We start from the raw sequence: 15945 nt of genomic DNA, 5'->3' as shown, positions 1-15945 counted from the left end.
AAGAAGGAAAATTACTATAAAGAAGAACAAGTTCCTGAGAATATTCAGTGTTTTGCACCACTTTAAAATTTTCTATACCTAAGAGCCCTTGGGCAAGGAATAAGAAAAACAAAAAAATAAGTCTGTAGTCACTTAAAAAACTCTAGTTTCTCTCATTTTTTTTATTTTTTTTTTTTTTTTTCAATAGAATTCGAAGTTTCACTTTGAAGCCCCCACAATTTAAAACACCTTTAAACATCACATAGGTCACATATTATATAAAAATGTTGGATACACTCTCTATAATGACACTACTTCAGCACGTTTAATTTATATTTCGTTTGAAATTTATTGCCAATAAATTAAGTGTATAAATTTGTGTGTTGTTGTTAAGTCTGACAGTCGATGTCGATAAATTATGTTCATGTGGTTTTAATATGCTGCTGTTGCTATTGCATTCCTACGCAGTGTCACGCTTCTGGCTTAAATAGTGGCAAAAAAAATATGTAGATATATACATATACAAATGTACAAAAACCACCTTCGCACGTTCATGCAATTGAATCTTTACTAACGACTCAAGTTGTAAGTTGTTTTTTTTTTTTTGTAATGAAAACTAAATTTGGAATAGCAGCTTGTCCGGGACTGGCAACGATCTGGATCTATAAAAGCTACATTTCAATTCGAGATCTCTAAACCAATGCGAGGGAGCTACATTATAGAAATTATACACTCTTGATCTGCTGAATAGATACAGATTTTTTAAAAAGCAGAATGACAAGAATATTTTACTCGTAAAAGTTTCGATTGCATAGTATTAATAGTTTTACGAAAATTTCATGCTTCTGTACTTTAGACCAGATTTATACCAATCAGAGAATCAATCGAACAAGAGCCAGAGTTGCTCAAAAGCAGAACTCTTACCTACGAGGAACTTAAAGTTTCATGAATTCGATTTGACTGGATGTTCATCTTTCGTAATTGATGGTTTATTTTATTATACCAATCAGCTGAAATGCAAAAAATGTAACAAACCAAATAAATAATCAGTAACTACTTAAATTACTGTTGATTTGGGAATTGAAACAAGAAAATCACTTATTTTCAAAAAGATTCATGAATAACACCGGTTTATACCAATCAGCAGATAGAGAAACAACTGAGTTGGAAATGGAATAAAACAGTGGTCCATGGCTAAGGGAGTTTATTGTTTTGCTATCAGAGCACAAATTGGCCATATATTTTAGAGAAATTTGAAATTCTGCGTTGTAGAGTTTTATACCAATCAGCAGAAAAAAATACTAAAAGTGGCAAATACGAGGAAATTTTACTTTTGGACTGTTAACATTTTTTTTGTATCAATTTTTCTATGAGATATTTTTATATATTCATGATTTGAATTCCATTTTATACCAATAAGCTTATAAGGCATAACGGCCGAACAAATAGGAGAACGACACACATACGACACAACTGTGAAGAAGTTTATACCAATCAGTAAACAAGGAATAAAATAATTAGAAAAATAGAAGCATCACATCAGAAAAATTCAATATTTCACTAAACCGTATAGAGAAGAATTTGTGTTTTTTTTTTTACAGCAAAGTGTACTATGCCCACAGATTTATACCAATCAGTACATTACTTAAAGAAAGTTTGATTTCATACAAACAAGGATATTAAGAGTATTTGTGGAAAAATTCTCAGAAATTCAAGATTTTGGAGTCAATATGAGCATTCGACCAGTTTATACCAATCGTTTTTTTTTCTTGCTTCTCCTGGGTGGTATCTTTAAACATTTAAGTGTGCAAGTATTTATAAGTAAAACGTTATGAAAGCAGAGTATAAGAAATTTATACCAATCAGGAAAACATAGAAATTAATTATGAATACATAAAACAAGTTAAAAAAATATTGACAAATTTATTTTCTTTGACATTCAAGGTTATCACAAATCAACAAATCAAGTTCAAATCAAGATCAATTGACTAAAAAAGCAAAAGGTTAACTAGAATATTGTACCTATTCAATTGACCAAAAGTGTACAACAAACGAACGCCAACCCAACAACTACTACGTTACAAAGTACCTACATACATACTATATCGACTTCTTCATAAAAAAGAGCGTGGTGCGCACATTAGACATTTGACAAAGATTTATAGCCAAGCGGCTTCTCCGAGAATAAAAATCATTGAAAAATCACTTAAGAATGTCAAACGATTGCGATAAGTGTCAGTTCTCAGTTAATATGACCGATTTTTGTTGAGGTTTGCGTTTTTGCTTATTTATTTTTTTTTTTTTTGCTTGATATGGCTTTCAAAGCGCTTTATATGCATGCATATTGCATGAGACTACTGCAAAACTAGTTTTGTTTTGATGGTGGCGTGCAAACTACTTCTACTATAGATGTGCAGCAGGAATTGCTTAAGGAGGAGGAGACAAACAAGAGACGAGACGTGATAGAGAATATAGAAAAAAAAAAGATGTTAAGTTAATGAAATATTTTATTTTAATCGATAAATCAGTTTATGGTGATGTTGTTTTAATTAAGCCAGTTAATATAAATATAAAAATGTATTGCAGTCTAAACAGAATGATGTTGGAGAAATCGAAGACAATGAATCTTGACAGATTGCATTAATAAATATAAAGAACACGATCTTTTAACGATTTCACTTCTACGGAAGTGACTTGTCGTTATAGCATTAAAGTGGGCAAAATATGGTAGCTAGATTTATGTAAATTGAAAAAAAAAAGAAAATAATACAAAGAAGTTTAGTAAATTGTAATGTTTTTTGTGATACGTTACGTAGTTACGTTGTGACAAGAAACATGGACCTTAAACTAACTACTACCAATTGAATCCTAATTAAACCATCATTCAATCAATTTAATAAATTGTCTGTTTTTGAATCATTAGAGAAATAAGTTCTACGTTACGTTACGTGAACGTAGCTTGAAATTAAATTACCCAACTAGTTATTTTCTTAATTTTAAATTGAACAGACGGACTAGCGACGATTAATTCAGGATAATTCAGATTTTCTTATAGGTTTGAGAAAATAAATATTGTTGCGTTACATTACGTTACGTTTTGATAGGAATCACTAAGATATGAATATCACATTTTATGGAGAAGATATATTCTGAACAAATAACACGTTTTTCAAACTGCTTTTGCTTTATTAAAAGGGCCAAGTGGCAAATTAAGTTCCAATAACGTTACGTTATGACATCGATGAATCCACAAAATGAATTAGCCCTTTTGAAAGTATGTTGAGAAACATATCCCATCAAAAAATATTTTCTGCTACAATTTGACTGAATTTTATACATTTTACATTGCGTTACGTGTTTTAATTTTATGTCCAACTTCACCGTTTTCGAATGTTTTGTTAATCTGGTACATCTTTTTAGTAACAAGTTGTTATGTAATGGACTTGACATTACGTTTCGAAGGGAAAAAAATTTTGGCATTGTATTCTAACAATTATTTCATTTTGCCAAATCTTACAATTTCGGGAATCGGATGTTACAAACTTGTTTGCATTACGTTACGTAATATAAAGCTTAATGAACGTAGATATTACCTTAGGCCAGAAATTGAACTTGCTTGTTCTTTTTAGTTCAAATTTAACTACACAGTTTCCAAACTTACTGCTTAATGTTATACTTCATGGAATTAAGATGTGGTAAACGTAACCCATTGCGTTACAATTTGACAAGTACAGCTAGCAATCCTCAGTACTGAACCTTAAAACCTTATCGAAATCAGGAGTCCTTAAGTCCAAGTCAAACATAAAATATAAGAACTGGCTAAATTTATTCCTCTCGGAATTTTTAGAAATTCAACACAAGTTTAAGTTACGTAACGTATTGATTTTTTGATCAGATAAATGCCCACATAGTTGTTCATTTCATTTGAATTCAAGGCCATGTGTACACATAATATTAGAGCGCATGTGCGAATATTTGACATTACGTTACGTTATTATATATTACGTTACGTTATGCATCATAAAAATGTAACTGCAAAAAAATTAAAGTGATTATATTATATTCAAATTTAAATAAGTTAACCGTTCGTTTCTACACTTTGTGAAATAATTTTAATGTCTTACGTTACGTTTTAACAATAAAAGTCGGTACCTGTAAACTTGGCTAGTAAAATAAATTACTGAGTCCCTTTAATTCTTGGTTGACTCAGAAATTAAGAACTTTATTAGCAAATTTGTTTTTTCAAAATTCATTACGTTACGTTTTGACAGATAGTGCTTCTAATCAAAGAAATTTAAAACTTTGAAGTGACTTAATATATAGCTTGTTTGTATTTTTGGCAAAGAAATTACTTTTTTTCAGTAAAAAGTAAAAAAAAAGATGGTCTGCAGCACCTGCAGTTATTCTGTTCCTGCCTTAAAGAAAAAATCTGATCCTGTTATCAATATGAATGAAATATGGGTTTTCTTCACATAAAACGGACTTTTTTTTCAGTTTCCACACATATTGTTGTTATTCACATGTCAACTTTTACAATCAACTAAATTAAAACAAAAAAATAGAAGGAGGAGGAACAAAAATTGAAAATTGTTTGATCTGTCAATCAAACTGACAATTTCTTTTCGACACAAAAAATAGAAAAAAAAAGAAGAAAAAGAGTAAAAAAAACTGGCAACTACACCGCATGTTGGTGTTATTTCATTTTTCTGTATTTTTTTTTTTTGTTATGTTATGTTCTTATTATGTATATTTCCATTTTCATTGTCATATGATGTGCCTCTGTTTCCATTTCCATTACCATCAATCCATCCATTTCATTCATCCACTGTCTTTCTAACTCATTCGTCAAAACATTTTTGCAACCTTGACGCTGTCCAAACTGCTTTTGACTGATGAGCGAAATAATAGGACATGGCAAAACATGAAATGACAGCGAAATATGAGAAAACTGTCATGACATGGGAGTATAAAATGAATTTTTCGTTCGTTCCAAGTTTTGTGAGTCTTCGTTGTTTTTTCGTTTTTGTTGTTGTTGCAGTGTATATCACGTCTGAATATGTTTTATGTATGTTTCAATGAAGGTATGTATGGGGAAGTTAACAAGGGACGGATTTATGAATATTCTTAAAGATAAAATGCAGTTTATAGCTAGAAAAGTGGATGTGAAATAAAAAGAAACTAACTTAACGAAGAATTGAAATTCTGATGTGATAAATTACCAAGTCAGAGGTTTTTTTTTTTAACTTTCATATTCAAGAAAAAGTCAATTCTTCTCACTAAAACTGCTTTTAGAATCAAGAAAAATAAACTTAACGAAAAATGGACGAAAAAGTTGCTGTAGTAGAAAATAAGTAGGTACAAGTTTCAGGGAATAAATGTATACTCAATCATCATTACTGCAGGTAACGATGCCACTATTTCTCAATAGAATTGCAGTTTTCAATTATTTTTATATAAGAAAACAAAACTGAACGAAACATCTCAATTTCTCGTATTTCCAACTCTCATGGCATAATTTGCATTCCGATTATTCTAACTACTTGTAGTTCGTGGTTGGTAGAGTGGTTGGTAGAGCAATCAAGAATGCCGGTTAATAATACTGAACGAAAACTGGACGAAACATCGAGATAATGGTAATGAAGAATTCCTTGAAATATATGTTATTGTGATTGTAATTAATTGTATCTTCTCAATGGCAAAATAATATCAAAAATTGACTAACTAAGGCCAAAGTCAACGAAAACTTGACGAAACACTAGATTTACACGTAGTTATAAGCCTCAGTGGGCATTTTTTCCAAATTTCAAACATCCTAAACAGAAAGTGTTCTAATTTAAAGTTTTTTCTTAACAAGGCCCCACTTAAATTCTTGGGCCCTGAACCTATTGACTTTATTCAGCTTCATGAACAATTAATCCACCCCTGTTCAACCAAACACAATGTATCTGAATTTTTTTCTGTGGAATGAACAAAAAATCATTGTTTCTTGTTATTTTTTTTTTTGTTATTAAAGAATCGCACCAGAATGACTACGATGAAGGAAGCACAAAGTGGAGCAGCACCCAGCCAGCAGCAGACAGAAACAGAATACTTCACGTACAATATATCCAAACAGCTCACGAAACGAGAACAACACTTTGCACATTCATCATCAATTCATCATCATCATCATCTGGGCAAGCAAAAAAAAGAACACACAAAAAAAAGCAAGATACAAAAAATTGTTATATACAGAGACACAAAAAAGATATTTTGATAGATGGCTATCATCAATTATGGTACGAAATGACATTTTGTTATGTGTGTGCTGTCGCAATTAATATTGGGTTTGGCGCCCATCATACATACAACCGCAACCAAACTTACCAATGTTTTCTGCTGCTGCCCTCTAGGCTAAGGGGATTAATTGTTGTATATATTGAAGAGACAGACAGACAGACAAGACACATATCGTACACACGTTGAAATCTGGGCATTTGGAAAATATGTATCAAATATTTCATAGCTCTCATTTTTTTTTTGATTGATATGTTAAATGATAATATTATTTGACCCCAAATTAAGCAAGAAAAAATAACTAACAAAACGAGTGTGTTTTCAGTTTATGCCTAATCAATTTGTTCTTAGATTTTTATTTGAGGTTTTTTCTGTCGGTCGGGTTAATTATGAGTCAAGGATTTTTTTTTCCAAATTGATTTTAAAATAAGGTTCCTTTAAGTAAGGTCACACATTTGTCAAAACTGAAATGACAGCCAAATAATAAATATAAGAAGGAAATATTTGTTTGAAAGACTTTTTTGTGATTAAGAATTAATGACAATTGACAGGTTTTTGAAAATAAGTCAACATTTTATAGTGCTTTGACTAAAAAAATACTTTAAGAGAATACTGTTAAGTGTAAAACATTGAGGAGTTATTTTTAAACACCAAATATTTTTTATTTCAATTTTTCATACCAATTTCATCTAAGAAAAAAAAAAGAAGAGGACCTGAGTGGCTTTCCTGAGTACAACCAAAAATTTCTAGAAAAGGCTTCGTAGAACTGATACATTTGAGGTATATTTTAAAAACTTTTCACTGCAAACACGTATTTCTTGGAAAGTAATCTTTTCTTACATACATAAATAGTTTGTTTAATATAAAAGAATGGAAAATTGTCAACAATTGATGCCTAATGGATTGCGCTCAAAAAAACCCTTAAAATCCGTAAAAGCAGAACAAAAAATCATACAAATTACCACTTGTTGAATATCAAAAAATTTTCTTTTTGCTCATTTTTTTAAATAATTTTTTATGGATATTTTGAGCAGAAACGATAGATCGTAAAAAAAAAATGGATAGATTTGGCTTTTTTTCCAATAGACTGTTTTTCTAAAAAAGTCACTTTTCAAGTAATACCTACGTAAATAGCATGAAGAAAAAAAAAACTTTTTTTTTTGGGACTTTTTCAAAAATTCTCATAATTGTCGTGAGAACAATTTTTCACTTTTATATGAGCTTGGCTACAATTTGACTGGAGTAATGATAAAAAATGTTAATTTAAATAGAATGTTTGAAATTGAAGCATGTAATAAAAAAAAGACATAAAAAATGACATTAAAAGATAATTTTTACAAGAATTTTTTGATGGGCTTATTTTCAAATATTTAATTTCAAGGAATTTCGAAATTTTTTTTTTTTTTTTGGAAAAAAGAGGAAAAAGAAAATGATAATTAATTTTTCCTCAAATTTAAGGGGTCCAAAAAGTTTTAGGCATAACATTTGTGACGTCAAATTCATGACAATTTTTGACGAAACAAATATAAAAAAAAATCAGTAGGTAGTATCATTTTATACATATGACAAAAATAAAAACAGTTAAAAAACTGCAACTAATAAATTCGAAATAGAAGAGTTCTCAAACCCAATTAAAAAAAGTATTCTACAAAAACCACATTTTTTAAGGACTAATTTTGAAAAACTGCAATTAAAAAAAAAAAACATTGAATCAAAAAACGAAGAAAAAGTAGTGATCAATTTTGTAAAGCCACAAAATGTTAATAAAACAGCAACATGCTTTACTTCGATATTTTACAATTTTAAAATCGAAATATTTTTTTACCAATTACCAAAATTACAATATTTATATTATCAATTAAATTTCTAGATAATCACGTCACGTACACACCTTATGTAGCTTTCAAAACACTGAAATTTTAACATTTAATTTTGATGATAAATGAATACGTTTTTTATCATAAATTCATTTTTTATCGTTTTAAGCTCTTTGTTTGACAATTTCGACCTTTATGAAAAAAAAATATGAAACGTTTTCGAACATGTTATTCAGTTTATATGGCAATTAATTGAGGAAATTTGTTTTTAGCGCAAATGAATCGTTTATTTCAGAAACGACATAAGTCGATGAGCATAAACTTTTCAGGAGCAACAAAAAACTGTTTTTTACTTAAAATTCCACAACACTTCAAATTTAGAGTGTGCCGAGTTATAATCTAGCCTAAGATGCATTTAGAAACCTTTAAAATATAAACTTTTTTTTAGGTCTTTGCGGGTTTTTAAGCCTTTAAAGTCGGTGGACTTGTGTCGTTTCTGAAATAAACGACATTTTTTTGGTAAAACTTTTGTTTTTATTTAGCTATAGTTTTCGAACCCTGAGTAACATGAAATCTGGCTATAACTTTTGAACCCTCAGTACAATTTTAATGAATTTAATAGATATAGATAAAGTAATTCCTTACCTTTTTATAGATATATAACAAAAGGGCGTGCGTGTCAAGATTGCTGCCAAAATAATTTAAAACTGGTAAAAAGTCATGTATTTAACAGTCAAAAATGTTGTCACCGGGTGAAATCCTTCCATATATTTTGAACCCTTTTCTTTCAGTTTTCGTATTTTGGGGGTTCTGACATACTTATTTTTTTTTTTTTCAGAAGATGAATAACTATACATAAATGAGAAATTTCCAAAAAAAAACTTTTGGAAAAAGTGGACTTATGCTGTTTCTGAAATAAACGATTCAAATAGAAAACAAACAAAAAAAAAACAAATACCTTTCGTATTAAGTTCTTAAAATTCCAGATTTAACGCAAAATTAAAATTCGAGATTTTATGAAAATTAGACCATTTTTAACCCTCTGTAGGCACACCTCTTTTTTGTGACGTGATAGGCACACGGGTGCGATTTTTTTTTATACTTTTTCATGTCGCTAGAACTTTTTTCGGTCACAATATTTTATAGAGAATCAAGTATGAAATTGATGTAGAATATTCCGAGGAATTCGAATATTGTATTCACAATTCCGAAAAAAAATATTTTCATCCTTATAAAGAGACTTTTTTGTGACCACTTTTTTGAAAAATCGTAATTTTTTTACTATTGTCCTGCCAAATTCGCACCCTAGTGCCGACAGAGGGTTAACAAAGATATTACTTTTGAAATATGTATCTCTAGAAAAATCGGAATTTTATTTTTTTTCCACACCAGTGTAATATTGTCGAAAGTAGGCCATTAAGAAATAAAAATTTTAAACTTGTACTTGGATTTTGTTTTTAATTGCACCTGAATCACCAGTAAAAAGGGAGTAAATGCAAAATTTAACAATAATGACTTTTTAATGGAGTAGGCTTCTGTAGACATAGACACATCTTTTAACTCGAAAAAAGTACAAAATATTTTCATTGTCAAATTAACAGGGGGTTGAAAGTTCTCTATGTTTCAAGAACGGAGAAAATCCAAAAGGTTTCAAACATCTTTTTTGGATATACAAAAATTAGAATTTTTGAAAAACGGGTCGTAGAAATTTTTCTATAAACTTGACCTAGATCATATAAATTAGAAATGATATTCGATTTTGAACCTTGATTCGAACATGAAAAATCATCAATGAAGAACTGTTTTAACCCTCAAAAAATTTGCACCATGACATTCCTTTTTATTTATTCAATTTGTTCAAAGAATCTGCAAGTTGATTTTTCCCATGTTACTCTTCTTTTTACTTGCGATATAGGTACTATAGGGCAAGTTTAGGATTCGTAAAAAAAAATCGAACTCGAGATAACAATTTTACATGACATTACGATGGTAGAGAATGACAAAAAAGTGGGTCCGGCAATTCTGTCTGTCTGTATGTACCTCGAGCTACAGCCTAAACTATTCGAGTGATTTTGTTCAAACTTGGTAGTTAAGAGTTTTGGGTGATTCCCTAGAGGACAAATTGAAATTTTTTTTTTAGGACCAAAACTAACGGTACCTGTCATATAACGGAAATAGAAAAGTTAATTTTTTTTCAAAAACGGCTCTAACGATTTTCATTAAAATTTTTAAGTGTAGTAGCACATATAAGAGCCAACTTTCTAAATAAAAAAATATTTTTTTTACCGTTATTAACGGTACCTGTCATATAACGGTTTTTTTTTTATTTATGAATATCTCGTTCAAGAATACCCCGATTTCAACGAAAATTTTTATACAAAATCGTTTAGCTAAATGTAACGTTAAAAATTTAGAAAATTTTCAAAAAACTCATTTTTGGATTTTAAAAAAATATTTAAAATTTTTTTTTTGAAAAATCAATTTTTTGAAAATGTGTTTATGAAAAATTTTGAAATTTCGTTTTTATGCGTAAATAAATTATTACTTCAAAATGGCATACCTACTTTTTTTTATACAGGGTGTCCCAAAAGTAATGGATCAAACGAAGTATGCTGATATAGGGGATCTTAAGGGCTCTCAGAATTTGGTAACTTGTTCATCCCAAATCCTTACGGTTTTCGATTTAATGCAATTCTTGTGAAATTTCGAAAAATCCGTACTTTGCAACAGTATTCTGCTTCCTACGCCCATTATTGATTATTGTTTTTTTAAATTCTTGTACAAAAACATTGACAACTAATTAGGAACAATTAATTAATTAAAATATTTTTTATTCCATACGCCATTTTACTGCAAATTAACTAACAGTTTCAAGTTTTATAAAAAATCAGTTTCTTACTTTTTTATTTAGAGCAACACCGTTAAAAAAAATTTGTACGGTGTGAGAATGGTTTATTATTTTAAAAAGTTGCCCTGTTATTGTAGTTTTCAAAAAAGTATAAAAATTCCCAAAGTTGCAGTTAGATCGCAAAATATTACAATTTGAATTCAACAAAACAGGGTTTATCAGAACAAAAATACAAACAAAAATAGAGGCTTTTGTTCAAAGAAAAATAAACAAATAACAGTTCGAGAAAATGTGTTTATTTTTTTATTGCATTAAATCGAAAACCGTAAGGATTTGGGATGAACAAGTTACCAAATTCTGAGAGCTCTTAAGATCCCCTATCAGCATACTTCGTTTGATCCATTACTTTTGGGACACCCTGTATATAAAAAAAATTTTTTATATATAAAAAATTATTTTTTTAAAAAACGGCTCTTACGATTTTCGAAAATTTTTTTCTAAAAATTCCCTTTTATACAAGAAGTAAACTGGCATACTTTTTTTTTTGTGAAAGATCATTTAAAACGATATTTAATTAATTATAAAAAACAGATTTATTTTTTTTTTTTCATTTCTTGAAAATATAAAATTTTAAATTTTCTTAATTTTCTTGAATAAAAAGCTTGAACATTAGAGTAACTTAAAGCATAAGAGCAAGCACGTGCGACCCCAGTCGTGCATTTTATTTGTGTAAACACTTTACCAACATAATTTAAGTCAATGCCTCAATATTGCATTCTCAATTTAAAAATAACAAGAAACCTCTTAAATATTTTATTTATTATTAAATCAATGAAAAAATGTTTGACATCTAGCAAATTTAATATTTTATAATTCTTCCCTCCTACCACTAAACAAAAATTTTATTAATGTTCATCATTCAATGCAAACATGTCCCAATACAACTTTTTAATATACAAATTTATTAATTGGAATTTATTTTGTCTCGTATCTCAAAAAAAAAAAAAAAAAAAAAAAAAAAAAAAAAAATATATTTGTGTGTTGCGACTGACTTAATTTTAATTTATGATCATTTTCTATGAATGCCTAGTCAAAACGCAAAGAATTGTCAGCTCAATAATTTATTAACCCAAAATAAACAAGAAAGCAAAATAAGAAAAAAAAAAAAAAAAAAAAGTCATCACTTCTTTATGAATATTGAATGGAATATAAAGTGAAATTTTTTATTATGTCAAATGAAAAAAAAAACAAAAAAAATTTAAGTCATCACATAAAATACAAAGTAAATAATATAATAAACAAAACGAATAAATTAATTATGTTTTTTGTTTATTTTTTTTTATTTGAAGATGATAAATAATTTTTTTTTTTTTAAATGTCAAACTTAATTGAATATGGGTTGAAATTTTTTTTTTCTTTAAGAAAAACGAAAATATCTAAACACTTTGTTTTGTTTAAATTTATCAACAATTGTATAAAATAATAGCTGATCTCATTTATTTCAACATAATTTCCCATAAAAATAATTTATTTTATTCCTAAAATTTGTTTCGTATATTTTCTTTTTTTTTTTTTTAATTTTTTTTTTCTTTTAATTTGAATAATCAAAGAATTTTAACAAATTAATTTTATTAATACTGACAAGGCGTTAAACGAAATATTGTTGTTTGAAAGCAATTTACTATTTTTTTTTTGTCGACCAAAGGTTGTTAGTTCAGCAATAAAAATATTTAAGAAAAATTTATTTATGATTATTATTATATTTTTTATATATTTTTGTTATTGAGAACTATTAATTTTAATGTTTTGAGGAATGATTTGAGGAGAAAAAAAGATGATGAGGTAAATATTATAGGTATAATTTAACTCACCACAGAATTTGTTCCCACATCATCAAGTGGAAACGATCCAGAAACGCAATGCCCTGATGACATCATGTAGTTATTATTCATGGGCATTATATGATTGTTGTTTCGCTGAAATTAGTTTTTTAATTTTTTTTTTTTATAGGTTTCAAACAAAAAAAATTTAATAGAAGATTTTTTTTTATAAAAAATGAAAGTTTGATAAAATGTTGCAAATGTTTTGGAGGACTGATCAGCGGATTGAAGTAAACTCTTTGAGTTCTAAATAATATTTAATAAGTGTAGGCATAAAAGTAAATAAAATAAGTTTTTAGAAAATTACCATTAATATTTTTGTAAAAAAAAAAAAATATATTAAGCCATTTACAATACTTCTCAAAAAAAAAAAAAAAACATACTGGGCATGTTCACACCTCGAGAACTATCTAATTAAATTCTTCAGTATCTTTTAGGTTAGTAATAAAAATGTAGGTACTTTATTTTATTTTTTTTTTTGGAAAAGTTATAAAATTGTAGCATATTTTTAGGCGCTTAATTTCCAATAGAAGACAGTCCTAAAAGGAGTGAAAAACAAAAAGATCAAACCAGCATACTACAACATATTATCACTGTAGAACAACTCATCATGGACAGCCCATCACGAGACAATTCATCACAAAGTTCGATTGGAAATGAATGAAGAGTTCAAAAACCTTGAAAAATAATGATTTTTTTTTATACAATCCAATAAAAATAAAAAATAAAATGCAAGTTGCTTGTAATTTAAAATATTTTATATAAAAAGTATGGTGAAAAAAGAAGCTGCGAAAAACGTTGCAACGTTATTTCTTTTATTGTATCTTGAGGAAAAAAGATTGAAAAACGTTAAAGCCGTTTTCAAAAAAAATTATGAAAAGTTTTTTGAAATAAAAGTTTAAGCCATTGTTTCGAAATTATTAAAAAAAAAGCTTACAAAATTAAAGAAAAATTATTTCTGTTTAAAAAAAATATTTTTTTTTTTTTTAATCCAAAAGTAAATTTATAGACCAGTGCCAATCCGGTTTTCAGAAGGCAAAAGTTGAACAAATTAATTATTAGCAGCATAAGGGTGGTGGGAAAATTTAGGATAAATGGTATATGAAAGGGGAAAAATAAATTGCCCACAAAAAAATTGGGGGAAAGGGGGTGGGTGGGCGAAAAAGTGGGGTTGGTGTCAAAAATCATGGTTTTTTACGATTTCTGTCAAAATAAGACGTCCTATCGAAAAAAGTCAAATGCAAAAGTTGTAGGTAGTATAAATATCTACAACTTTATCTATAACCTCAAAAATATTGAAAAAAGTGCAAAAATACGATTTTTTTGTTTTTATCTTTTACAAAAATAGTTTTATTTTAACAAATTTTGGTTAAAAATTACTTTGTTATGTTTTCTATCTATTAAAAATGTTTTTTGAGCAAAAAGTTAATTTTTGGATTTTTGACGAATTTAATTTGAAAAAAATAGCCTATTTTTCAATCAAAAAAGTTACCGACAAAATTTTTAATTTTTGAAAAGTTTCGAATGCAATTATTTAGCTTAAAACCGTTTTTTAAAGATTGTGTGTTTTGTTTTAGTAAATATTGAAAACAATTGAAAACAAAAACAAAAAAACGATTTTTAAGATTGATTTTTCCGTAAATGACAATAATATTGGCGAGAAATAATTTCCATAGAAACCAAATTATACTTTTCTAATGGTCATTGACCTTTTTAATTTGAATCAAGCACTAGAACAGCTCTAACGTGCAAAGTTTTTGAGATATTGAATTTTGAACGTCCCAAACACAATTTTTCTGATTTTTGGCATGGTAATATGTCAAAAACGTGATGTGATAGAATTTTTCTGACTTCAGATTCGAGTGCACAAGAAACCATTAGAAAAATATACTTTGATTTCTATAAAAAAAAACTTTTTGACTAGTGAAATCGAACAAGGCATTCGATTTTTTCTGCCCTTGGCGACTTGGAACCAATAAAAGAAAGTGAAATTTTAATTTCCAATAATATTTATGATTTTATGACAGATTAAAAAAAAATACTAAAAATGATCTTTTGTTGCTATTCAAATTTAAAACTAAAAAAGAATAATCAGTTTTTTTTTCGACTGTAAGACTGCATTATTCTGTTAAAAAATTTGTTTCATAGTCGTAAAAAGCCAATATAAATCATTAAAAGTTGAATATTTTTAACAAAACAGACAAAGAGTCATAAATTTTCTAACATTTCTGTCATAACTCTTGTTTAATGACGATTTATGACTGGAAAATTTGTAAAAAAAAAAATACATATTTAAATTTGTTAATTACCTATTTTACAAGATTTAAAAAAGATAATTTATGTAATTTTTTTTTTAGATTTATGACGACTTTGAAAAGCTACCATTTTCCAATCGTGTGAGAATCTAACATAAAGCGGCTACTAGACAAAGAAATAATAATTAATCCAAAGAAAACAAGACTCACTTTTTTTTCTTATATGTGATTAAAACTATTCACGCTTTTATGTCGTTCACACACATCATTTTGAGAAAATGTGATATCCGACAACTTATTTCACTTAAGTACTCAAAATCACGACAAACATATAAAAAAAAAACAACCAACCCTCACGAACACTAAGCATTTCATACAAACAACTAAAGTCCTCAATACATATACAGTGTGTTAATTTCATTTTAAATAATAAAAACATTTTTTTATTTTTTTTATTATTATTCTGTTTTAATATTATGACAATGACAAACGAAACGACAACGTTGACGACAATATACGCTACCTTAATAGACACTTCGTGCCTTAATTGTCAGTGAACCTGTCATTTAGTTAATTATAGTCAACCAATCATAAGTGGGCATTGCATTAAATTATTATCTTTTGATCTAGAAAATTAAATTGTTGTTGATATTAGTAGTTTTTTTTTTTGTACATAGTTCGTTTTGTATCTTAACACTCTATCGGATCTATCGTTTGTTGGAAATGATAGGCTGTCACAAGAGAAACGACATATATAATATATTTTTATATTCAATTAAAAAAAAAAAAAAAAAAAAACTTGAAAGAAATGACATGTCAACGGAGAGTTTAACATTTTTTTCCTTTTTATTTTTTTTTGATTAGTAGTTGACATTTTTAATACAAAAGGT

At 27.8% G+C, this 15945-nt stretch overlaps 1 protein-coding gene across 3 annotated transcripts in view; it reads right to left on the bottom strand.

The window, feature by feature from the left end:
- Positions 1-15945, bottom strand: part of LOC129917944 (zinc finger protein Elbow) — a 57533-nt gene that overhangs the window by 25612 nt on the left and 15976 nt on the right. The window contains exons 1-2 of one of the 3 annotated variants that reach the window (XM_055998193.1): positions 15266-15284; positions 12792-12896 (exon numbers count right to left, since the gene is read on the bottom strand). The exons of 1 other annotated variant lie outside the window; for it this stretch is intronic. In XM_055998193.1, the coding sequence (XP_055854168.1) occupies positions 12792-12878 (87 nt within the window). In that variant the 5' untranslated portion in view covers positions 12879-12896; positions 15266-15284. Of the gene's footprint in view, positions 1-12791; positions 12897-15265; positions 15285-15945 lie in introns of those variants that run through there. One more of the 3 variants, XM_055998192.1, reaches the window with a different exon arrangement.

The sequence above is a fragment of the Episyrphus balteatus genome, chromosome 4 (assembly GCF_945859705.1).
Source record: "Episyrphus balteatus chromosome 4, idEpiBalt1.1, whole genome shotgun sequence".
NCBI lineage: Eukaryota > Metazoa > Arthropoda > Insecta > Diptera > Syrphidae > Episyrphus > Episyrphus balteatus.
This window is presented reverse-complemented; position numbering and strand designations above follow the sequence as displayed.